The sequence below is a fragment of the Tachypleus tridentatus genome, chromosome 10 (genome assembly GCF_004210375.1).
Source record: "Tachypleus tridentatus isolate NWPU-2018 chromosome 10, ASM421037v1, whole genome shotgun sequence".
Classification (NCBI taxonomy): Eukaryota; Metazoa; Arthropoda; class Merostomata; order Xiphosura; family Limulidae; genus Tachypleus; species Tachypleus tridentatus.
In genome coordinates, this window is record NC_134834.1 from 110584749 (window position 1) to 110612352 (window position 27604).

Below are 27604 nucleotides of genomic sequence, written 5' to 3' on the forward strand. Positions count from 1 at the left end.
TCACCCTAAACTGACTCATCTGATCACATAAGGATTAAATATGACTCATGATTTGTCTCTATCAAAGTACCATGAGGACTTAACACTATGAACAAGTTTATCACTTCAGTAAATAAGATACTTTGCATTTCTGTACAGATATTGGTGCACTAACAGAATAATTAAGTATTGCAAAACATCCTCAAAAATAGAGACTTATCATCAAGACATATGAAAGTTATTTTCTACAATGGAAACACTAAACCATTGATTCCTACTGCTCATGCTGATTATAAAGTATTAAGTGCAATTTTCATTTAATAAATTTATCACAACTATAGGTGATTATTAATTTTCAGCATGATTTTTAGAATCATCAACTTACTCAAATGGTTGTATTTTTTGTAGCAGCAGAGAATAATATGTCCACTATCACAAGTATAGCTGACAACAAAGGTAGTTCCAAGACAGCACAAGACTTCATTATCCTGAACAACAAAGTTTTGAAGTAGATTCAAACAGTATTTTAAGACAATAAGTGTATAGATAGCTGTCTTCTAAATCAGGACTAGTGTAAGTTTGTTTTTGTAGTGCAATCTGTTTTGTGCCCACCACGAGCATCAAAACCCAGTTCTTAGCATTACGAGTCTGAACCACCGAGGAAGAGCTTATGACTGTGGTAGGATATATTGATTATCCTACCAATATAAAGATTTAGTTTTGAATTAATAATCTGATTTTATTTCATTAGCTTTATTTAAATTATTGAACAGAAAACATCAAATGGATCACATTAAGCTTGAATTTACATATGTCTAACATACATGAATATGTTTATGTAATGACAAAGGTTGAATATCACTGGTCTCTTGTCACACATAGTTCAACACTAAAGGTTATTTTTATGATGCACAACAATTACTACACTTCTACATTGACCACAAGTCATGAGAACTTGACCTTTTTAAACAAAGATTTGTTAAAAGTTATCACCTAATCTTTTTAAGCAATAATTAAAGTTAATATACTTGATACATAAGTTTTGAAGTTAACCATTTTTGTATGCAGTGATTATTGTGCGTGTTTCAAAAGTCTATTTCAAGTTAACATGTAACACTCCACATCTAAACCAGTTTAAATGATCAAGTTAACATGTAACACTCCGCATCTAAACCAGTTTAAATGATCAAGTTAACATGTAACACTCCGCATCTAAACCAGTTTAAATGATCAAATATTAATGCCATAGCTTCTGAGGCCGTGTCCACAAAACTGTCTAAACCTCTTAATGACCAATCAACTCAGAATGAGTAATTATAGAAAAATAAAACATTTCAATTAAAGAGGTTTTTGTTGACCTTGCATTAATGTAAACAGAAAACAAAAACAGATACTATAAATACTATGTTTTGAACCACAAATTTTCATTCACTTGTTAACTTTTACTACATGAGAATGAAACAGTTCTGTATTTTGTATAAAGATCTTAAAGATAAGTTATTGTTTATAAACACAACTATGTAATATTTTTACACAAGCATACATTTCTTATCAATAGATATATACCTATGTTTTACTTAAAAACGTAATGTGTACAAACCTAAGTTTAAATCCAATAACAAATTGTATCAATCACAGTTCAAGACTTTAGGTAGTTAGAGACTTACACAAAATACAGATCACAGGTTTTCTGCTCTTTCAACAATGAGATTTTTGAAAGATGACCAAAGATGAAAATATATCAACAGAAATGTTATATTAACACTAGTACTGCTACATGATCCAATATACACTTAATCTTATCCTCATACAATACCACAGTACATAAAAGTGTATTAACATAACACTTTCCACCTGTAAATATAAACATTTCAATCCTTTATGAGGTTTTAAAAAAAAAAGAATCTTTTAGCATGATCAGACAACATTTGGTCTGATACACAAAACTTAAGTTTTCAATAGACCAAATTTGTGAAAACTAGCCACAAGTTTAGAACACATTTTTGTTGAATTTTACACTGTTACTTGTTTACAGCAACCATCCCTACATTTGGAGTGAAAAACTAGAAGGAAGGCAGATAGTCAACACCACCCACTGCCAAATATAGGGCTATACTTTACCAACACAAAGCAGGACTGACTGCTACATTATAATGCCCCACAGCCAAAAGTGCAAGTATGTTGAGTGACAGACTGTGGGCCAACACATTAACTGTCATGCTGCAGTAGGTTTATAATGTAGCAATAATAGTTTTTCTATAAAAATAAATGACTGTAGCCAAGGATAAACAGATGACTGACAACAATAAGAGGAAACAATTATAACATCTAAGATGAGAAACTGCAGAAGCTCATAGTCATTTTAATGTCTCCAGGATTTTACCATGAAGGTATTTATAGAATCTGGAAATTCTTTGTTCTGTGTGGAAGACATGAAACAGATCCATTTTTCACAACTCAGACAAGAAATTAATAAAACTTAAAACACAGGAAGTAACATTCTGCAATAAATAATTCTAAACCATTAAGGTGATCCTTATCAGGAAAGGAAAAATCACCACATCTTTCAATACTAATTAACTATAAAAAAAATTATATGATACATAGATTAAATAATTAATGAGAGAAGAAGAGAACAGTTTTTAACTTGTCATTTTAACATTTGATAAAGATTTTTTATAATCCAAGACACCTCACAATCTAAACTAGAACCAAATAGTCCTCAATAGTTCCAATGCTCCCCTACACACAAAAGTGATCCTTCCAATAATTTAAACTTACATCTGATCTGATAGCTCCAAAATGCTTGCACTCCTTAACAGAATATGGCAGCACTATACAATGTTCCAAACTGTTTTTAACCTTGAACTAAAAACAGAAGTTATGTTTTATTCTCCCTGAAGAAATGGACCGAAGCTCCATGGTCGTAACAAAACTGACAGTTTCACAAAGATGGATGTCTTAAAAGTCAAAAACATTTCTTCCTTCATGAAAGTAAACAAAAAAAAATTACTTTTGTAACCAGCAAATCAAATTCCCCACCTCAAGAGTTCTATTATTATAATTATTATTATCATCAATCAGTACTCTTTATTTTCATGTGGTTCAACTTAAAAATTCACAGAAAAGCAAAGTATAAATAACACATCAAAAACACTGTTCTGTTTTCATTAGCAGCAAAACACTTTAGCTTTGTTCTTGACACAAGTATGCAGTGATAAACATTGTCAATAATAAAGAATTTTTATCTTAGTTTCAAACAAAGTCTGTTTGAAAATTATATATTGTACTTTCCAATAAGAAAGATAAGACACTAGTTATCATGTATCATCCCATGTTAAAGCAGATGTAATATAAACTCATTACATAATAGTATAGGTTATTAACAATAAAGGGCATTATACCAGTAGATGTTTCACAGTTCATCTGGAACCATCTTACCTGAAGTTAGATTACTTGATTAAAGTAGATATAACCAAAGTTGTAATCTTACCACTCAGAAACATTATACGAAAAAAAATCTCAAACTCTTCTGCGTACAGTTTAACGTGTTACAATTTAAGAAAACCAACCACGACATCCATTTCAACATTGTAAGTTTTATATTTTACCTTGTCAATTCTTGTAAAGGTTTCAAAAACCATTTATAATCATTAATTATTTTGATATATAGGTATTTCCTTATGATCAGTTGCTGCTTCATCATTTAATTTCACAGTAACAGTTTTAATTCATCTATTTTCTTTCTGAACAAACACCTTGAAATATTTTCCTCTGCTGTCCAACATGTTCATATCACTGAAGTAGTGCATAGCACTCATTTCAGGGAAAAAGAAGTGTTCCTCAAAACTGTGACTGACCAGTTACTCAAGACAGTTCTATACAGCTGTAGGTTCCTCCTCAGATAGCTTACACTGTTTACACTGACAGCATAGGAAACATGGAGCTCCAAGTAGCAGCAGTGGTGATGCTACTAGGAGAAGAAAGCCAAACCCAGCAAATATACACACCACCTGCAGTTAAAAAACATAGGCACTTAAAAATAAAACTAATGAAATATTTATTTTTGTTGTTTTTTTCTTTAATGTCCTTTCTAGTTAGTTATTGTACAGGTTTTGTTACCTACTCTCACATAAATGTGTTCAATAATAAACATTAAATATTTCACCTACACATTTCGAGATAAGAGAAGAAACACAAAAACTTCAAGTTTTGCTTGCTAGCAAGTTCTTAATTAAGATATAAAAGTTAAAACATGTTCCTCACAACACATCTAATACCAGACGAGTGATAATGAAACTTGATCTCATGAAAACAAATATACAGTAATGAAGCCACAACACTTGTATAAAGTGACAACTGCTGGACATGCTAGAATAACAGTTGCATATTTCTTTACTTAACTCTATCATACTTCAACGTTTCTCTGCCATAGTACACATTCCATGAAAAAAATATCTTGGATCAAACACCTTAAAGTGAAACAAATGATATTGGTGCAGGTTACAAAATGATTTATTTGCCTAAAAACACTTGAAGACAAACCACTTTAGATTATTTAACATATTTTCTTTTGTACTATAATCAAAAATAATTATAATTTTGGTATTTAATTCTAGTAGTTAAAGAATTTTTTCCTCCCCCCATTTAACAATAACAATTTTCACAAACACCAATATATTGTTCATTGCTAGCACAAAACCCAACATTACCTGAGTTCTATGCCATACAACAGAGGCTCTGGTGTGTCCAAGTTTGTTCTTACAAGGTCCTTTATCATAATGTCTCAGAAGAAAGTCATCCTAAAACAGGAAATAATAATGTCATTAATCATGTAATTTGAATGAACATGCTTATACAGTATATCACTTTGATTATCTATCTTAAATTTGAACAACAATTTAAAGTAAATTATAATTTTGAAAGTTTGTAGGGAATATTTTCCAAGAGCTATTGCTTCACAAAACACATGGGGATTCAAAATGTCTATACAAAGACAGCTACAAATAAAGTAGAGTTACAAGTAAAATGACTTACATCCAGTGATGTTAAACAATACCAACAGAATACATGTTTACATCGTTTACACATCATTTGAGCACATCCTTCATCTCTCTCTATCAAGATATGGCAGTTAGGACAACGTTTAATGTTTCCATTTTCTACATCCCACAGAAGGAAACTAGAATGGATAAAGAAATAGAACAGTAAGTAACTCTATGTTCACCAGAAATAACTAACATTAAAATAAATGAAGAACACAAGAATGACCAATTTAAAAACAAACAGCATAATATTATAATAGAATAAGCACATCATTCATATGCTCTACATCCACCAATAAGTTCCACTTAAGGGGCAAATTCAGGTTTATTTAACTTAAAATTAATGTTTCTCACTGTTTTAACCTTAAAAGTAACCAAAATCTTCAATATATTTGTTCATTCTTCAGCCTAAAACTGCATAATAGGATGTTCTCCTTATTATGGACATTAAAAATTAAGTAACAGAATACACCAGCAATAAAACAAACTAACTGACAAGTGTATTATCCATAAGAAACTAGAAAATGAGAGAACTGAAAAATAGAACTAGTATTATTACGTCAAACTTCATCAAAAACTGGGAAGGTAATTATTCTACTAGATAGAAATGAAAATTAAAAGAGAAAGACAACATTATCAGTAGGAAAGTATAAGAAAAGAAAACAGATTAACAAATCCCAAACCAAAAACAGAAATTAGAACAAACAATTGATTAATATATAACAAGGGTATCAGAAAAGAAAAGTTCAATACCCACCAACAGAAAGCCAGGAGAAAAACAAATTTAACATCTACAAGAAATGACCTGTAAGCAATAGAGTAAGTGGATTTTCAGGATTTGACACTTTTAAACAATATAAAACCAAAATAAAGGACATAAAAACTTCTGACTCCTACAGTACATTGACTGTAGTTTGTTGATACACCAAAAACACTAAAACCATTTTAAAAGTACTGTTATGATATAAAAAGATTTTAGTGTAGCCATTGTTAATTAGTTTATATCGTGAATGAATATTTTACGATTATTTAGTGTTTTTTGTGTTTTTTTAAACATAATATAGTTGAAAGCAAATGATTATTGGAAGATGTATTTGTAACTAAATTGTCTGCTCTGTGTGATCTCAACCTTAACATGTTACAAATATGTACATAACTTTAGAAGAGAGAAATCACAGCCAAGAAAAGTTCAAGATGAAGTTAACTATGGTAGAAGTAATAGGTTAATGTGTTAGGGCAACACTAATGGTAGTAAAGGAGATAAAATAACCAATTTGAAAGTGTGATTCTAGAGTAATTGAATCAGCCTAAGTGTACACTGACAAAAGGAACAGAGGATGTTTTGAAGCAAAGAGCCCAAACAATCACTGGAACAGCAGTAACTCATGTCACAATTGTAAGTAAAATATACACAGAATATTAGTGCAATAGAAATAGAGAAAGGTAGTTCATCTTCTCAATTAAAATTTTAATGTAACTGAATATACCTAAGTGGACATTTGACTAGTAGAGAACTATATAGTGTTTATGATATTCCAGTGATCATTATAGTGTACAAATTTGTTGTACATATGTTAGTCTCTAATACATATATTATTTTGAAAGTAGGTTTAGTACATAACATTCATTTATCATTGAATTTATCATCAACAAGTCATGAACACTTACTGTAGAAGAATACCAAACCAGACATACTATACTTTAAACTGACAATTGATAAAAACCCTGATAGCTGTGATGGTGAATCTTGAAAGATACTTACTCTTCGTCCTCTAACACTTCTTTTCTTACTTCATCACACGTCTTAGATGGGTGCCATTTTCCCTTACAAACAGAACAAAATGTCAAGCCACACTGTAGTGAAAAATAACCATATCAGAATAACAAGTAAAAATCAGTAGTTACATGAAATTCAAGAAAGCATTCACAGGAAAAAAAATTAAGAGTATGTTATTACTAATGCCATAGAAAATACTGGTAACATTTGGTAACAGATGGCAGCACAATACAACTTTCAAAAAAGAGTCAATCCCCTTTCAGAGCAAAACACAAAGGAAACACCACACAATATAATTTTGATGCTTTGTCATTTAAAAGGCATTAACAAATAAACTCATTCTAGTGTTTAAATGTACATCAACAAATGTACATAATGGTTCTGCTTACTTCTTGCTTAAGAATCTAAGATCAACCATTCCTGTTGAATCATGTTATTGCAAAATGTTCTACAACACATAACTAGCTACCTACTACCCAGAAGTGTTGGTTACATTTCTGGGTAACACTATATTGTAAATTTTTCACATGTAGTTAGAAGGTGCGAAGTACAAAATAGTGTCAAGCAAAGTTAAGACAGAGAATTATTAGGCTTTTACCCACCTTAGGGCAGAAAACAGCTACCCATTCTTCACCTTTAATGGTAGGCCTAACATAACATATTGTTTCACAGTTCACACTAGGGCACCAGGTTCTTGTGGGATCTAGCTCCACCTCTGTTACAATATGAAGGAAACAGTTGAAAACAGAACCATAAATAATACATAACAGCAAGTTTTAATTTCTCTAACAAAGTTAGTACGAATACTCAACAACACAAATTACCCAAATGGAAACTTTAAAAAAAAAACTATTTAACTTTTGAATAAATTTATTTCTAAAGTTATTTAAAAAAAGCCACTCACACTTAAACTTACCCCTGTTTAGTTTAAACCTTTCAAATTGGTCAAAAACATCTGCATTCACCAACTTTTCAACCTAAAAAATAAAATTTAACATAATCAAACTTAATCACTTTTGGATGAATATTCAGAAGTTTAATAAAAACTTTTCTGCAATATAAAAGATTAAAATTTATTGGTCACCACAGGTCTGAAGGAGGTGCAAGTCACATTAATTCATATATAAACCCATATATTTAAATATTTTTGTAAGGTAAATAAACCAAGTGTTTTATAACAAAGACTGTCTTAAATAAATAGCTTCTTTAAGAGACTGTTCTGATGAATTTTATATAACTGTAAATGTACAAGAAAAGTGAAAATTTTCAAAAGTGAAAGGTAAATAAAAACTAATTAATTAAGGTACATTTTATTCTACCATCAATATACATTTTTAAAAGGACTAGAATACTGCAGACAGTCACAACCAATTTACCCCCAGAGACAAAACCACATACCTCAGAAACTAGAATCTTGGCTTCTTTCCTACATTCTCCATCAGGGCAAGTAGTGACCACATTTCCATCTTGTATATTGACAGTCAAGTACTGTTGTAGACACTACACAAGGAGTTTACACAAAATAGTCAAGAATAATATAATAAAATTCTCTGAACATCTGCCAAAACCAAGTTTATAATTAGACAAACCTTATACTACTGCACGTTAGAGAAGGTGTAACGAATCAGCCTTCAGGCCAGCACAAATAAGTTAAATGGTTTAATATATATAAAGTAAAAGAAACACTAATATTTTTTGAAACCAGAGATGTATAAAAATAGCATTTAAGATATATCTTATGTCTCCTCCAAAAATCAAATCAACTTACAGAAACACCTAAGTGAAAAGGTTAATCATTTAAAAAATTCCTACAATGTTTATCACTGACATTTATATATATATATTAGTATAATTGTTTCTGCAACACAATGGACTGCAATGATGGTTTTGTGAAACAATAATCTAAAATATTTTCTACTTAGAAGTGAACATGTAGACAATTTGTTTTGTGATAATGTCTAACATGATCCACATACCACCAAAACAACTTATTAATAAACAAGTTTTGTTTATAAACCTAGGTTGTTTAATACTAACTTCCAATATAAGCCTAGCTAACTGGAACTAATAAAATAATTGACTTCGTAATTAATATATGATTCAGTGCATACTGCTTTCGTTTATAAATATTATAATGCACTGTTTCCTCAGTTCAACCACACATTAACCACCTCTTATTTACATGTCTACTGAGCGATACATATTTATAAGTGATCAACTTACTGATGAATCAAGCACAGCTTACTATGACAACATGTCCTACAGCATTTGAAACTGGTTAGTTATTAGCCAAAGAAATTTAACTTTGGATATTATTTATCTGTATGCATAAAACATAAAGGTTTCACATAAAGATATTTAAGACAAAGTTTAAGAATGGTAATGTAATCTTGTGTAACAAACTTAAAACAACAATTCTCAAAAATTAGTTTAGTTTCAAGATTATGTATGAAAATATTATATACAATTTATTACTACCAAAGTTGTTAAAAAATTATTCTGAAACAGGAGGTTAACTATTTACTAAAGATATTTAAAATAATCCTCAAGAAAACTTTATTTAAAACCTGAAACTGCAGCTAATAATTTAAATTTAGTTACACATAAATTCTTCAAGTTATTGAACTTAAACTTACATGTACATATAAATTAAACTATAAAGATACTACAATAAGTCTCGTAACTATTCAGTAAGTTAGACCTCACTTGGAACACTGCATAATTTTGGTTCTGTATTTAAGAAAACTGATTTATTTTAAAACTGCTAGAATAATTCTTTCAATGGAAGGGTTATGTTAGAAAGATATGCTAAATAGGTGATAGTATTAAGTTTATTAAGAAAATTAATGAGATAACATTTGTTAAAGACAGTATAGGTAAAAAAGTTGGGATTTGGAAAAAATGGAATAACTCCAGTGTTTCTTATAGGGTTTACCAGTTTATGGAGTGGACTTTTGTTGTCAGTAATAGTTGATTGACTGATTGATTTAGTGTTTTATGGCACAAAGCAGCGAGGCTATCTGCGCCAGACATTCGGTAAAAATGTAAAAAAAATTAAATAAATAAATGCAGTAATAGACATAAATGGAAATGAAGGTAAAACAAAAAAGTATAAAACTAGTTTTTTTGACACCTAGTCTACAATGTTAAGATAGAAGGCAGAGCATAAGAAGTTGTAAGGTATTTACTCTAGCAAAAAGGTAATGATCATAACCCGCCAGGAAGACTAACAGGTAAGTTAAAGAACCACCGTCAATCACCTGAAGTTGGTATTTCCAGTCCTGGTTCCGGATTATGTGTCATAGCAGCTATTATCAAAATGTAAAAGAATAAAAGTTTTAAAAGACACTCCGCAAAAATCGTAATAATGAGTAGCCAAATGTCCAGTAAAAAGATAAAAGTCAAGTAAATGGAGTAAAATTTGTAAAAGTAAATGAAGGTAAAAACAAAACAGCAATTAAAACAGAAAATGGCATAAAAACCAATGTTGACATCCAGTCAACAAAGTTGTAAAGAACTACCTGTAGCAGAATGGTAATGGTCATAACCCGCCAGGAAGACTAATAGGTAAGTATAAAAACCACCGTCAGTCACCTGAAGTTGGTCTTTCCAGTCCTGGTTCGGGTTATGAGTCAATATGGCCAGTACTAAAAAGTTAAGTAGTAAAAGTGTGAAATGATATGCAGCAAAAGTATAATAACAACTCGCCAGGACGACTAACGAGTAGTTCAAACAGTAGCGTTAGTCACCTGAAGTTGGCCTTTCCAGTCATGGTGTCGAGTTATTTAATGTTCTGGCCATTGTCCAATGTCAAATTGAAGGAGAGAGATTAAAACTGTAAAAAAGGGACCACAATTAAAAAGGTGTAATGAATAAATATGCAACACTTAAATGAGATTAAAAAGGTTAATGGCCATTAAAAATTAAAAACATTATCAAGGTGGACAGAGTCACCATGATGGTGACTCTGTCCAATGTTACAGGTTGACCCTGGGAAAAAATATGTTTAAAATATTGCCGTCGTTGAGAATTGTAACGATGGCAAGAAAGTAAAATGTGGCTGATAGTGATTTGAGTGTTACACAAACTACACATTGGTGCATCAGTTCCAAATAAAAGAAAATGATGAGTTAAACAACTGTGACCAATGTGTAGCCTAGTGAGAACAACTTCCTCCTTCCAAACTTTACAGAAGCTAGATGGCCAAAGTCCAATTTTGGGTGTGATTTGAAAAAGTTTGTTGTCACGTTACTCATTCCAAGTGGACTGCCAGCTGGCACAGAGCCAAGCCTTGAAGACAACACCATAGTCCATGTATGGAATAGGCATAGGAGTGATGGTGCTGAAGCAGACATATTTAGCTGCCATGTCTGCAAGCTTGTTCCCGCGAATACAAACATGGCCTGGTATACAGAAAAACTGGATTGAAGTAGCTGCTAATGAGAAATGGGCCAGTCAGTTTCGAATATCAGTGAGAATAGGATGTGCGCTAATGTGTAGCGATTCCAAGGCAAGTATAGAACTAAGCGAATCAGTATAAGTAGTGCAGTTGGAGTACTGCTCAGCTGCAATATGATCCTGGGCAAGAGATATGGCATACAGTTCAGAAGTGAACACAGAAGCTGTAGAAGGGATTCTGCACGCAACTACTAACCCATAACAAACCATAGCAGAGCCTACTCAATTACCTGATTTGGAACCATCTGTATAAATGGGAACTGAATGATTGTTTGAAAGATATTCATTGAATAAAAGACGGAACTTCCAATCTGGAGTATCTGCCTTTTTAGGTGACTGAAAGAAAGGTCACATTTGGGGGCTGTAATAAGCCATGGTGGGATGGGCCAACCTGTGGAATCTGCAATGTTATCCAAGGACAGACCCAATTCATCCAATTGCGCCCAGATGTGAAGGCTAAACGAAGCAATGACAGATAGTCTGTTCTGAAAAAGTACTGCCCACCTGGGAAGGAAAACACATTTCCAGGTGGGATGCTTTAGTAAGGAATGAAGCTTCGAAGTATATTGTAAAGATAGTTGCAAACGGCAAAGGTGTAGAAAAGGTTCATGAGATTCAATGTATATACTTTGAACTGGAGAGGTAAGGAAAGCCCCAGTGCAGAGTCGAAGTCCTTGGTGATGAATGGGGTCCAGCATCTTTAAGGCCGAGGGTCTGGCAGAGCCATAGACCATTGATCCATAATCAAGTTTCGATCTAATAAGAGCACGATATACCTTTAACATTGAACAGCGATATGCCCCCCAACTGGTAGAAGAGAGAACACGGAGGATGTTCAGTGCTCTTGTGCATTTGACCCGAAGCTGCTTTAAGTGTGGTATAAAGGTCAGTTTACGATCAAAGATAAGCCCCAAGAACTTGGTCTCCGGGACCACTGGCAGCAAAACTTCACCGATATGAAGTTCAGGATCAGGATGAATACCCCATCGATGGCAAAAGTGCATGCATTCAGTTTTGGAGAGAGAGAAATTAAAGCCGTTAAGCCAGAGTCCACTTCCATTACACAATTGAGGGCGGTTTGTAGTTGCCGCTCAATATATCTCATGTTTGACGACTGACATGAGATGTGAAAGTCGTCGACATACAGCCCATTCGCAACAGTGAGAGGGAGTTGTTCAGTAATGGCATTTATCTTTATACTGAAGAGTGTAACACTCAATACACAGCCTTGAGGGACTCCAAGTTCCTGTACAAAAGAACAGGAAAGTGTTGAACCCACACGGACATGGAATCTCCTGTCCATTAAAAAATTTTCAATAAGCATGGGTAGATGGCCACGTAACCCATATGTATGGAGGTCTCGCAAAACGCCATACCTCCATGTTGTGTCGTAAGCCTTCTCTATGTCAAAGAATATTGATACAAGATGTTGGTGGTTGAGAAAGGCTTCTCTGATAGATGTTTCAAGACGAATTAGGTGGTCTGTGGTGGAGTGCTGTCGACTGAACCCACACTGGGTGGGCAAGAGAAGGTTGTTTGATTCAAGGAACCAAACAAGACGAGCATTAACCATCCTTTCTAATGTCTTACAGAGACAGCTCGTCAAAGCAATTGGACAGTAGTTTGAAAGAATCTTGGGATCTTTTCCTGGCTTAGAGAAAGGTAAAATAATAGCCTGGTGCCAGGCATCAGGAAAAACATTCTCCTGCCAGATCCGGTTGAAAACAATCAGAAGGACATCAAGAGAAGAAGGAGATAGATGGTGCAGCATGTCATAATGAATATCATCAGGTCCAACAGACGTACTGGCAGACCGATGAAGGGCCATTTTTAGTTCCACCCTGGTAAAGGGACAATTATAGCCAAAGAAACAGTCAGTTCGAAAGGAAAGAGGTGATCGCTCTGCCCGAGTCTTGATGGCCAGGAAGGTGGAGGAACAAGCAGAAGTGCTAGATACCCGGCACCTCCTGACCATCAGAGAGTAAGATCGAGAGGGGACAGAATTGTAGTGCCCATTAACCTTTCGAATCCTGTCCCACATGATCTTGGAACTGGTGGTAGAAGATATGCTGGTTGTGAACTTAATTCAAGATTCCTTCTGGCTTTGACGTCTTACCCACCTGGCATGTGCATGGGCGCGTTGGAAAGCAACCCGGTTTGAAAGTGTGGGATATCTATGAAAAGTATCCCAGGCCCGCTTTTGAGCCTTCCGTGCTAAGTGGCAAGCAGGATTCCACCACAGACGAGGATATCGTGGAAAGCGTGTTGAGGTTTTAGGAATACACTGAGCAGCTGCATGTGTAATACAGTCAGTTACGCTGCTACACAGTCGTCTATTGATGGCTGATTTACAATGGCAGGATCAAGTTCTGCGAGAGCAGTGAAAGTGGACCAGTCTGCCTGATCCAGCTTCCACCAGGGCACGCGGGTAGGGTGGCATCGACCACGGCCAGTCTCTCTCAAAAGGATTAGAAAATGATCACTGCCTAGTGGATTACTGTCAACCCTTCATGAAAAATGGGAGAATAATGAAGGGGAGCAAACTGAGAGATCAATAGCAGTAAAGGACTGACTAGGTGCATGAAAGTAAGTGGAAGAACCAGTATTGAAAAGAGAAAGATTGTGATCAGAGAGCATCCGCTCTACAGATCGGCCCTCCCATCAATAATAGCACTTCCCCAGAGGGGATGATGTCCATTAAAATCCCCTAGGATTAGAAATGACAATTGTTCAACGAGAGCATCAAGATCTGATTGATCATATGTCTCTCCAGGGGACAGGTACAGAGAACAAACAGTGATGGTATGACCCTAGGAAACACGGATGGCTACAGCCTCCAAGGGTGTGTTGAGTGACAAAGACAGGGTGGGCACATGTTGATCAACCAACAGTGCCACCCCTCCATGTACTCGACCATCACATAACCTGTCATTTCTGTACAGAAAAAAACTGCCGAATGGAGACAGTATCAGCAGTTTTGAGAAATGTTTCTTGTAAAGAAAGACAAACAGGATGGTAGGAAGCAATCAGCGTTTTGATATCATCCAGATTAGAACGTAAACCTCGACAGTTCCATTGTATCAAGGTGGACATTTTTAAGAACGAGTAGGTGAAGTGGCTGGAGAACCCTTCGGTTTACGACCACGTCTTTTTTCTTTACTGTCTTTAGTCGGAGGAGGTCTATCAACCTCCATGGATCCTGCTCTGGGTCGGGTGGGCAGGTTTTTGTTATTGGAAGGGGAATCCAGTGACTGAGGATGCAAACGAATAATTGTTTTGTCTCTTGTGGTGGGAGAAAAAGATGTATCAGAAGAAATGCCTGTATTTGAAACTGAAGGACGTGGATCTTGAGGTTTGTTGGAAGGTATGGGAGGAACAGAGATGGGTGTGGAAGTTGATTCATCAACCTTTTTAACCACAGAGGTCAAAAGGCTTTTCATTTGTTTTGAAAACAATTCTCTTGGAGGCACATAGAGATCTGTCTGCACTCCCACTGTAGTTGTGGAATGAAGTGCAGCAGCATATGTCCGAGATGGAGTTGTGGACAGCAATTTCCCGAGCCTCAGGATAACTAATGTTATGTGTCATTTTCAAATGCTGCACCTCTTTTTCCTCCAACCATTTTGGGCAAGAATGAAAGTAAGATGGGTGAGAACCATTGCAGTTTACGCAATGTGGGTTCATGTCACAGTCATAGGCATCGTGGTCCTTGCCTCCACAACAAGCACATGTCAGGGAACCACGACAAGATGTCTTTGAGTGGCCGAATCTCCAACATTGGAAACATCGAAGAGGGTTTGGTATGTATGGCCGAACCCTGCAAATGAGATAACCTGCCTTGATGGTGGCAGGTGCACGTGGTGAAGTAAATGTTAAACGAGGGTATTTGTTGGCAGTGTAACTCCATCTTTGCAGTGGAGATCGCCTCACTGCAGAAACGCCTGGAGTGGAGAGACCAGCGAGAATCTCTGACTCGGGAACGTTCTTCAAATCCTTTTCAACAATAACTCCTCGTGAAGAATTCAAGGTAGCATGAGGTGTAACCTCAATAGGTATATCCCCAATTGCCTTTGAATTCAAGAGGAGTTCACTGTGTTGGGATGTGGATGTTTCAACCAATATGTCACCAGATCGAAGTTTCTTTACTGACTTTGGAGAGCCAGCAAGTCCCTCTAGTCCCTTTTGAATAGAAAAAGGGGACATTTGCCCTAAAGGTGTTTCCAAAAGAGAATATAATATAAGAAAATGAGGTACGTGTGTTACTGATGTTGAAGATTGCCGTTCTGAGTATTCAAGACGTGGTCGCTACCCATTGACTGTTTTTTTACAATTTTATTTAAATTTTTTAGAGGATCCATAGGAAAAAGAAAAAATTTTGGTACCCACTGACCCCACCCACCATGGAGCCCTACAAGGGGACGCACTACAAAATCACGCGAGGACAATGCAGCAACGCCAGGGTTTCGTGAGCACTATACCCAAACACCAGCATCAGGCACAATGTCCACAACACCCGTTGAGAACTTCCAACACTGGTACTTGGTTGACTCTAGCCCAAGTGGACCAGCCGATTGACCCAAGGGGGGGCCACCCAAAGACCGCCCGTCTACAGGAATTCGAGGCCAAAGTGGTGTGTTAGGGTTGGACCCCTCAACCACCAGGATCCTTTCCTCCCCTTCACAGGTCGCCATGCACAGCAAACACGTGGGTGGATGATTAGATCCCAGAGAAGGTAACCAGATAGAACAGAACCTTCACTGGGAGGTCCCCTCACCACGTACAGGAATCCACACCGAGGGGGTCAGTAATAGAGCACTTTACAGGGTTAAGAGAATTTATTACTTCCTTAAGTATTAAAAGGTGGCTTTTAGAAATGAGCATGCAAGGGCAGCCAAAACACATGTTATGTATTTCATATGGACAAGTTCATTTTCTGTCTGTCATATATGTTATACTTGATAACATATAAAACTAACTTAAACATATTCAAATGTGTATTCAATTATACACTAACTCACCATTTCACAAAAAGAACATCCACATTCTTTAAGCTGGTACAGAGTGCCCTGTGGAACCATCATTAAACACAGTTTACAAAGAACTAGGTGGTTGATTGCATTACTGTCTAATGGATTTGAATCTCTTTCAGGTGACACTTTCTGTAGAGAAATTGCTGACAAATCCTGGCTACTTGCAGCTGCTTGGAGAAATAAATCAGACACTGAAAGTGTTTCCTTGAGAGGGTGAACTCGACCAGAATACAAGTCAAAATTCTTAGGCTTTATATTATGCTGACTGGTACATTTGGTAATCTTCGGTCCTGAATGCTGACCTATCTTAGGTGACGACCAAGACTTACATATATCACCACTACTAAATGAAGTCTTTAACATTTTGGTTGCAGAGGGTACTTTCAAACAATCTCGACCACAAGATGTTGATGACTTTTTTATCATAGAAGGAACCTTTTTCAAAATCACTGATGAGGATTTGCAAGTTTCTTTGTTTCTCGGTGAAATCAGATAGGCAGCAACACCACTGTCACAAGATTTAGACTTAGGAACTAGCTTCTTGCCTTCATACCCTTCTTCTACAGATTTTGACTTCGTCAAACCAAATACTTTCTTCTTTTCATCACGACGAAACAACCAATTACGAAGCGAGAATCGAGCAGTCCTCTTGTTCGACCTATTCTTTTCTTCAGAAAACCAAAGACTTCCATTGTCATCATTTTCAACTCCAGGAGACATTTTAAGAACTTTACAAATTTATGACAGGAAAACTAAGGTGGTTTATAAAATAACACTAAAAAAACGTCCGACGTAAAGTTTGATAAGTAAATTCTTAGTACAACGATGTACTGATCATCAGTGGCTTGACAAAACCTGTATCAAAATACCATTTAGTTAGTAAACGACAAGTAATTCGAATGTTCATATTATAGTTTTACAAGCAAAAATAGGGACAGATAAGTAATTTTTGTTTGTTTGCCAAAATTGTAGTACTGCATTCGAACAGTATGCGAAATCAAATATGAAGTAACAATGAAATGACAGCTCAAGGAAAAACAAAATTTAAATACATGCGTTCCAAAATAACATTTTACTTTTAGTTTTACTATTTTGATTTAGCCTTGATCGAACGTTCAAATACTTTACGTGTGTATAATTTTTGTAATCTCTATTTTTATCTTCCTCAATCGGCTATTACGGAGGAGCACCAAGGTCACGTGCCATTTTAATCATATCTGTAAACAACTTCAGGAAGTATCGCTACAATCTCCGCTATCAAGATATGGCCGATTCAAAAAGCTATACGTGCTGATGCTGGAAGATTGCATACATATACGCACACGTTAACAACGATCAGCAGATTATGGAGTTGTTTTATGCATTCGATTCTGACATTATTCCAACAAAATAACCATTTAATAAAATGCTAATAAGAAATTCCTGAAATGGAAGTTCGTTTGAGGAAGCTGTTATGAAACAACCCAAATAAAGAAAAATAGATGTGTGTTATATTTTGGGAATTTGTTGTATTCCAATTTATTATGGCTGAAGCTTTTGCACAGATCGTCATAACAAACGTTTTTATGTAATAAGCTGAATTTTCCCGAAAACAAGCACGTAACAATTGGGTTATACGTAGTATTACTCAAGGTAAATAATAACAACAATAACGTGAAAGACGACAAAATCTAGCTGCCAATGACTCAATTTTATATGAAGACTAAATCGTTACAGCGTAAGAACAGACTCGTGTTGGAAATTAATTTTGAGATATAAAAACAAAAGTACTTAGGTTAGGTGGCGCAATACGATGGAGAAAAAAAATGATTTATACACCAACACAAATGGACTAGGAAGAATAATAAAAATAAAAAAAAACAGGAAGCAAAATGAATTATATCGTTAAAACTAACATAATAGTAGAATAACCAAGATTGATCTTATAACCAGAACTACAAAGATTTTATAATAAGCATAATAATGCAACACAAAAAGTCATTTAATAGTAATCAAAAACCATTAATAAAAACTTTTGTTCAGTTATACGACACTCGTGCATTAACTTGTAGCTACTTGCATTCGGAAATGAGAATTGTCAGAAAAGAAAAAGCACATAATTTTTACATTTATTTTTCAATACGAAAAATGCAGCAAATGGATCCGTAAATTAAATATCAGAAGTCACATAATAAAAACAAAAACCAAAAACGAATGCTTTCAGTTTCGACTTGATTCTAGTCTTTACAAAACGACACCGACAACAACAGCACGAACACGTGAAATTATCGTACGTGCCTTTTAAAAAATTAATAATTTGTCATCGTTTTATTTTGTTATTCTCTTTTGCTAAAGTTTAATTGAATTCATATTCTATGCTAACTTTTTTGCAAATTGCAATATTTATTAATGTTCGTTTAAAATAATTTTAAAGCATGATTAAACAACTATAAGCACACATACAAAACAGAGGGGAGAAAATAGTTGTAATTAAATCAATACTTACAGTTCACAATCTCTTGATCTTCGTCTGTCAGAATACTATTTTACTATCCCACAATGTTTATTTCTGCTTCAGTGTAAAATGGACGGCAATAACAGATGCTTATCACTTTTACAAGAGAGTGCACCTATACCATCTTCGCATACTCAGCGAACTAGTCATATCCGTTTAGTACAGAAGCTGCTTATGAACACGAAGTGTACACGTGAACACGCTGGTACGTACGGGATCAGCAAAACCTTCCCATTGGTTGAGCACGGAGACGTATGTTGCCACTACGTCTGCGTTATAATTCTTTTTTTTTTTTATCCCTAAAATCATTATAAAAGTCAAACCACAATGACGAAAAGACGGGTTCTGTATCTATGCGGTATTAACATAGAAATTTGTAATAGAATTTTTTTTTTACTTTTCTCTTTTAAAATTTGTATTGTTTATATATCTTTTACACGTAAAAGACGTATTTGAAGAAATATCTACAAATTTCAACTAATTCTACAAATTATACATCATTAAAAAGAACTAAACAAGTAAAAGTTACGCGGGTGCCATACGAAGGATTTGAAGCGGTGATAAATCTTATTGCTGTGTTAGATTATACTTAGATTAATTTTAAGTTTCAGGAAGAGGCATATATGCAAACTCGTAGCCATAGTTATCAATATAAATTACAACTATGCATGATTTATTTGTGTTTGTTTTATTATGTATGTTTGTATGAATTGCAATGGTGGCAGAGTAGTCTACTTACTTCAGAATTAGCACAATAAGGTTTTATAACGCTTCAATATTTAAACTTGTTCTTACACAAAATCTTAAGTAAAGAGAACGTGACTAAATGTCAAACTACAGGTGCATCTTTTTAAACACGGTGAGTGATTTTACCATAGTTTAAACAAAGCTTGTAAAATGAAAATACTCAAAATAAACTTGACTTACCTGACTGTAATAAGCTGATGAGTTGTAAACAGTTTTCAGAAAATTAGAGTGGTCATTCTTCCCTACCCTCCAGGTTATGCCCCCTGTTATGTCACCTAAGTAACAGAACATAGCCCACGTCTTCCGTGTGTATATTTACCGTTTGATTTTAATTAATCAACAAAGAGTTGAGAAGTAGATTTAGCTACTAGAAGACAGTTTGTTTCTCTTTGGTTGTTGTATTTTTATTCGACATATTTTATAAGCTTTGTAATAAAGGAAAATAGACAGTTTTATATCAATATAATTTTAAAAAGTATTTATGGATGATTACATTAACAATAAGCACATCATTAAACATAAACTTTACATTAATACTGAACAAATCTTTAAACACAAACTTTATATTAGTATTGAACACATCTTTAAACATTTGTTTGTTTTGGAATTTCGCACAAAGCTACTCGAGGGCTATCTGCGCTAGCCGTCCCTAATTTAGCAGTGTAAGACTAGAGGGAAGGCAGCTAGTCATCACCACCCACCGCCAACTCTTGGGCTACTCTTTTACCAACGAATAGTGGGATTGGTCGTCACTTTACAACGCCTCCATGGCTAAAAGGGGAGCATATTTCGTGCGACGGGGAGTCGAACCCGCGACCCTCAGATTACGAATCGAGCGCCTTAACCCACCTGGCCATGTCGGGCCGCTTTAAACATAAATTTTACATTAACACTGATTGTCTAACTGCTTATAACACTAACAATATTGTTCGATACTTGCAGTGAGTACAGTGCAGGTAACTTGCAGGTTTGTGTTTAAAATAAATAAACATTTATTTCATTTATATGCTATATCAGTTCTTTATTGGTTAAAAATTTAAACTTTTACTCCAATAATATTTGTTTAAAAAGGAAACTCACGCCGCCATGTATACATGCCTAAGGGGTTCAAAGTCAGGTACGAAACATTGAGTGGTACGCTGGACGGACAGTAGGTGGTCAAACCATTAGAAACAAGTCATCCATCATGCAGATATGAGTGACATAAAAAATCAGCATTTCGTAAGCGATATCGTACTGTTCTTAAGCACAAGTCAAAACTTAGTATCTAACTGTTGAAATTAGTAACACGAATATGTGTAAACCCAGGCTTAGAATATGATATCTTACTGTACGCTTTTCACAGCCACATTTACTCCATCTCACAGTGGCTCAGCATTAAGTTTGTAGCTTACAATGCTAAAATTTGGGTTCGATACCACTGGTGGGTAAAGCCCATATAGGTCTTTGGATAGCTTTGTGCTCAAAATAAACAAACATGCCAAATTCATGAAAATCGCTTAATTAAAAACTAATATTATATATATATGTTGCAAATGAAAGAAAAATTATGAACGTGAGAGTGAACTATGGGATAGTCAGAATGCATCTGATGAGACGAGGATAATCAGATTATATATCAACAACTAGCTTACTCATGTCGACAGATAATCAGAATGACGTCACAATTTGTAACCTTTTTAACACGGCTTTAGAAGTTTAAAGACAGGATGTTGATTGAAAAGCGCACATGAAAAGAAGGGTTCTAGATTTGGAAGTATGTTTACAGTCAAGGCTGCGACAAGGCTGTCTCGAACACAAGGTTAGATTGGGTTATACGACCACTTGCAAGAAAAATAACATATATATGTCATGCATATAGATAAATGAAAAGGGTATCTTCATTATAATTACACGTATTTTATTTTCCTTAACAGTACAAACTACACACATTATTCGTAATACATTCTAGAGAACCGTATCTTTTATCAGGAATGTAACAGTATAGTGTATTCAAAACCCTTAAATTAGACAAAGTAATGTTCCGCTTTACAGAAAACACAAAAAAATATATAACACACTACAGCATGCTTAGAGAGGGGCTTCCATCCGACTTCTTTACAGGAGAGCCAAAAACCATCCCGTTACCAGGATCCCGAATAGTTGTACTCCACACACTTTGTTCTTTCTATCAATACAGAGATCTGTAGAGGTGAAATGATGCGACAGTCAGAGAAATTTACTTGATAAACTACAAAAATTCAGAGTTGCTATGTTATATTATGCTGATATTATGTATTATATTATGCTGATATCGACCAAATCTAAAACTATACACAAATCAAGTAGGCTCTATTTTCATTTCTTTTTCACATTCAATAATTTTACAAACCATTCAGTTTTCTCTTCCCCACACTGGTCATTAATATCAGAGAAATGACGTAATTAGTAGATACAAGGCTTAAAATAACAGAACACGAAATAGAGAAGAGTACACCCCACAAAATACTCACGAAATCATTAGATAAAACATAGGAGAGAAGAACAGAATAGCGAAAAATACAATAGACAAAACAGAGAAACATACAGTAGACATATCAGTCATGAGTACCCTAGAACATACAGTAGACATATCAATGATGAGTACTCTAGAACATTCAGTAGACAAATCAGTCATGAGTACCCTAGAACATACAGTAGACATATCAGTCGTGAGTATCCTAGAACATACAGTAGACATATCAATGATGAGTATCCTAGAACATACAGTAGACATATCAGTCATGAGTACTCGAGAACATTCAGTAGACAAATCAGTGGTGAGTACTCTAGAACATTCAGTAGACAAATCAGTGGTGAGTACTCTAGAACATTCAGTAGACATATCAGTAACGAGTACTCTAGAACATTCAGAAGACAAATCAGTGGTGAGTACTCTAGAACATTCAGTAAACATATCAGTAACGAGTACTCTAGAACATTCAGTAGACAAATCAGTGGTGAGTACTCTAGAACATTCAGTAGACATATCAGTGGTGAGTACTCTAGAACATTCAGTAGACAAATCAGTGGTGAGTACTCTAGAACATTCAGTAGACATATCAGTGGTGAGTACTCTAGAACATTCAGAAGACAAATCAGTGGTGAGTACTCTAGAACATTCAGTAAACATATCAATGATGAGTACTCCAGAACATTTAGTAGACAAATCAGTGGTGAGTACTCAAGAACATACAGTAGACATATCAGTGGTTAGTACTCTAGAACATTCAGTAAACATATCAGTCGTGAGTACCCTAGAACATTCAGTAGACATATCAGTGGTGAGTACTCTGGAACATTCAGTACACATATCAATGATGAGTACTCTAGAACATACAGTAGACATATCAATGGTGAGTACTCTAGAACACACAGTAGACATATCAGTGGTGAGTACTCTAGAACATACAGTAGACATATCAATGATGAGTACTCTAGAACATACAGTAGACATATCAATGGTGAGTACTCTAGAACATACAGTAGACATATCAATGACAAGTACTCTAGAACACATAGTAGACATATCAATGACGAGTACTCTAGAACACATAGTAGACATATCAATGACGAGTACTCTAGAACATTCAGAAGACATATCAATAACGAATACTCTAGAACATTCAGAAGACAAATCAGTGGTGAGTACTCTAGAACATTCAGTAAACATATCAGTCGTGAGTACCCTAGAACATTCAGTAGACATATCAGTGGTGAGTACTCTGGAACATACAGTAGACATATCAATGGTGAGTACTCTAGAACACACAGTAGACATATCAATGATGAGTACTCTAGAACATACAGTAGACATATCAATGACGAGTACTCTAGAACACACAGTAGACATATCAATGACGAGTACTCTAGAACACACAGTAGACATATCAATGACGAGTACTCTAGAACACACAGTAGACATATCAATGACGAGTACTCTAGAACACACAGTAGACATATCAATGACGAGTACTCTAGAACATACAGTAGACATATCAATGACAAGTACTCTAGAACATACAGTAGACATATCAATGACAAGTACTCTAGAACATTCAGTAGACATATCAGTGACGAGTACTCTAGAACATACAGTAGACATATCAGTGATGAGTACTCTAGAACATACAGTAGACATATCAATGACGAGTACTCTAGAACATACAGTAGACATATCAATGACAAGTACTCTAGAACATACAGTAGACATATCAATGACAAGTACTCTAGAACATACAGTAGACATATCAATGACAAGTACTCTAGAACACATAGTAGACATATCAATGACGAGTACTCTAGAACATACAGTAGACATATCAGTGATGAGTACAGTAGACGACAGTGTCATATACTTGTTTCTAAAGAAAAGAGACATGTTGAGGAGAGAAACTAGTTGCTAGTAGAGTAAACGAACCAGTCATGTGTACGTTAGGTGAACAGATTAAATACAGTAACAAATTACTCAAACATACACTACAAAATTGTGACGTATTTGGTAGACAAATCACTACTTTATTAATTTATTACTTTAAAATTTTATTTACCAAATGTCATCACTAAATTTTAAAACCATAGAATGTGGATAGACGGTTTTGGTTTGTTTATCAGGTTTCTTCTTCAAACACACACACAAAAATTCACCATTAAAGTCCACAACAATACTTAAAAACAGCATGAAACCATTCAATAAAAATGGGGATTACTGAAGTTATAGTACACTAACAACCACATGATAAAACTGTGGATTACCAAAGTTATAGTTAATAACAACCACATGATAAAAGTGTAGATTACTGAAGTTATAGATACAAACAACCATATGATAAAAGTATAGATTACTGAAGTTATAGATACTAACAACCATATGATAAAAGTGTAGATTACTGAAGTTATAGTTAATAACAACCACATGATAAAAGTGTAGATTACTGAAGTTATAGATACAAACAACCATATGATAAAAGTGTAGATTACTGAAGTTATAGATACTAACAACCATATGATAAAAGTGTAGATTACTGAAGTTATAGATACTAACAACCACATCATAAAACTGTGGATTACTGAAGTTATAGATACTAACAACCACATGATAAAAGTCTAGATTACTAAAGTTATATAAACTAACAACTATATGATAAAAGTGTAGATTACTGAAGTTATAGATACTAACAACCAAATGATAAAAGTGTAGATTACTGAAGTTATAGGAACTAACAACCACATGATAAAGGTGTAGATTACTGAAGTTGTAGTATACTAACAACCTCATGATAAAAGTGTGGATTACTGAAGTTATAGATACTAACAACCAAATGATAAAAGTGTAGATTACTGAAGTTATAGGAACTAACAACCACATGATAAAGGTGTAGATTACTGAAGTTGTAGTATACTAACAACCTCATGATAAAAGTGTGGATTACTGAAGTTATAGATACTAACAACCACATGATAAAAGTGTGGATTACTGAAGTTATAGATACTAACAACCATATGATAAAAGTGTAGATTACTGAAGTTATAGATACTAACAACCACATCATAAAACTGTGGATTACTGAAGTTATAGATACTAACAACCACATGATAAAAGTCTAGATTACTAAAGTTATATAAACTAACAACTATATGATAAAAGTGTAGATTACTGAAGTTATAGATACTAACAACCAAATGATAAAAGTGTAGATTACTGAAGTTATAGGAACTAACAACCACATGATAAAGGTGTAGATTACTGAAGTTGTAGTATACTAACAACCTCATGATAAAAGTGTGGATTACTGAAGTTATAGATACTAACAACCACATGATAAAAGTGTGGATTACTGAAGTTATAGATACTAACAACCTCATGATAAAAGTGTGGATTACTGAAGTTGTAGTACACTAACAACAATATGATAAAAGTGTAGATTACTGAAGTTATAGATACTAACAACCACATGATAAAAGTGTGGATTATTGAAGTTATAGATACTAACAACCACATGATAAATGTGTAGATTACTGAAGTTATAGAAACTAACAACTATATGATAAAAGTGTAGATTACTGAAGTTATAGATACTAACAACCAAATGATAAAAGTGTAGATTACTGAAGTTATAGGAACTAACAACCACATGATAAAGGTGTAGATTACTGAAGCTGTAGTACACTAACAACCACATGATAAAGGTGTAGATTACTGAAGCTGTAGTACACTAACAACCACATGATAAAAGTGTAGATTACTGAAGTTATAGGAACTAACAACCACATGATAAAAGTGTGGATTACTGAAGTTATAGTAACTAACAACCATATCCAATGTTATTATTTCGCTCCAGGTTGTAATATAAAAACTTAACATCGTATTTCTCATCCGAAACCTACTGACTTCAGTTATCTAATATTTTATTTTTATTTAACTACCCTAATCCAAGCTGTTTGACATTAAGTGGTTTACGAAGAAAGGCACTTATCTTGTCACATTACTTTTACGTAATGATGCAAGTTTAAAGTTTGAATTTGTGTATTTAGGGTTGCGTGTAATAAATGTCAAGAGGTTAGCACTTACTTTATCTGATTTCACATTCGAACGTCTGTAAGCCACGTATTTAACAGTAATATGCACCACAAAATTATAAATAAGTTTTAACCTATTAAAATTTGCACAGTCAAACTAGTTGTACTAAAAACAATGTTAATGTAAGGGTATTCTGTGGATAATATATAAAAAACATCCGCCATACTTCTGGACAGCTTCTTGACTAAACTTCAAATAAATATAAAATCCTGAATTATACAACGCTTCATCCTAATATCAGAACCTTCCCTAATTCTGAATTATACAACGCTTGATCCGAATATCAGGAAATTCCTAATTCTGAATTATACAACGCTTCACCTAAATATTAAAACCTTTCCTAATTCTTAATTATACAACGCTTCATCTAAATATCAAAACCTTTCCTAATTCTGAATTATACAACGCTTCATCCTAATATCAGAACCTTTACTAATTCTGAATTATACATCGCTTCATCTAAATATCAGGACCTTTCCTAATTTTGAATTATACAACGTTTCATCTAAATATCAAAACCTTTCCTAATTCTGAATTATACAACGCTTCATCCTAATATCAGAACCTTTACTAATTCTGAATTATACAACGCTTCATCCTATTATCAGAACCTTTCCTAATTCTGAATTATACAACGCTTCATCCTAATATCAGAACCTTTACTAATTCTGAATTATACATCGCTTCATCTAAATATCAGGACCTTTCCTAATTTTGAATTATACAACGTTTCATCTAAATGTCAAAACCTTTCCTAATTCTGAATTATACAACGCTTCATCCTAATATCAGAACCTTTACTAATTCTGAATTATACAACGCTTCATCCTATTATCAGAACCTTTTCTAATTCTGAATTATACAACGCTTCATCCTAATATCAGGACCTTTCTTAATTCTGAATTATACAAGGCTTCATCCTAATATCAGGATCTTTCCTAATTCTATATTATTATTCGCTTCATCTAAATATCAGGACCTTTCCTAATTTTTAATTATACAACGTTTCATCTAAATATCAAAACCTTTCCTAATTCTGAATGATACAACGCTTCATCCTAATATCAGAACCTTTCCTAATTCTGAATTATACAACGCTTCTTCCTAATATCAGGACCTTTTCTAATTCTGAATTGTACAACGCTTCATCTAAATGTCAAAACCTTTCCTAATTCTGAATTATACAACTATTCATCCTAATATCAGGACCTTTCCTAATTCTGAATTATACAACGCTTCATCTTAATATCAGGACTTTTCTTAATTCTGAATTATACATCGCTTCATCTAAATATCAGGACCTTTCCTAATTCTGAATTATACATCGCTTCATCTAAATATCAGGACCTTTCCTAATTCTATATTATTATTCGCTTCATCTAAATATCAGGACCTTTCCTAATTTTTTAATTATACAACGTTTCATCTAAATATCAAAACCTTTCTTAATTCTGAATGATACAACGCTTCATCCTA

General features: G+C 34.2%; 1 protein-coding gene across 3 annotated transcripts in view; it reads right to left on the reverse strand.

The window, feature by feature from the left end:
• Positions 1 to 19251, reverse strand: part of LOC143230078 (E3 ubiquitin-protein ligase RNF144A-like) — a 20611-nt gene extending 1360 nt beyond the window's left edge. The window contains exons 1-10 of one of the 3 annotated variants that reach the window (XR_013016225.1): positions 18775 to 19251; positions 16278 to 17144; positions 8200 to 8301; positions 7718 to 7778; positions 7404 to 7516; positions 6787 to 6878; positions 5017 to 5161; positions 4692 to 4781; positions 3738 to 3992; positions 2833 to 2963 (exon numbers count right to left, since the gene is read on the reverse strand). Coding sequence is in view for 1 of the 3 variants with exons in the window: in XM_076463088.1 (XP_076319203.1) it covers positions 3858 to 3992; positions 4692 to 4781; positions 5017 to 5161; positions 6787 to 6878; positions 7404 to 7516; positions 7718 to 7778; positions 8200 to 8301; positions 16278 to 17009 (1470 nt within the window). In the remaining 2 variants the exon portion in view is untranslated. Of the gene's footprint in view, positions 1 to 716; positions 3993 to 4691; positions 4782 to 5016; positions 5162 to 6786; positions 6879 to 7403; positions 7517 to 7717; positions 7779 to 8199; positions 8302 to 16277; positions 17145 to 18774 lie in introns of those variants that run through there. The other 2 variants (XR_013016224.1, XM_076463088.1) reach the window with 2 other exon arrangements.
• Positions 19252 to 27604: the final 8353 nt, after the last annotated feature.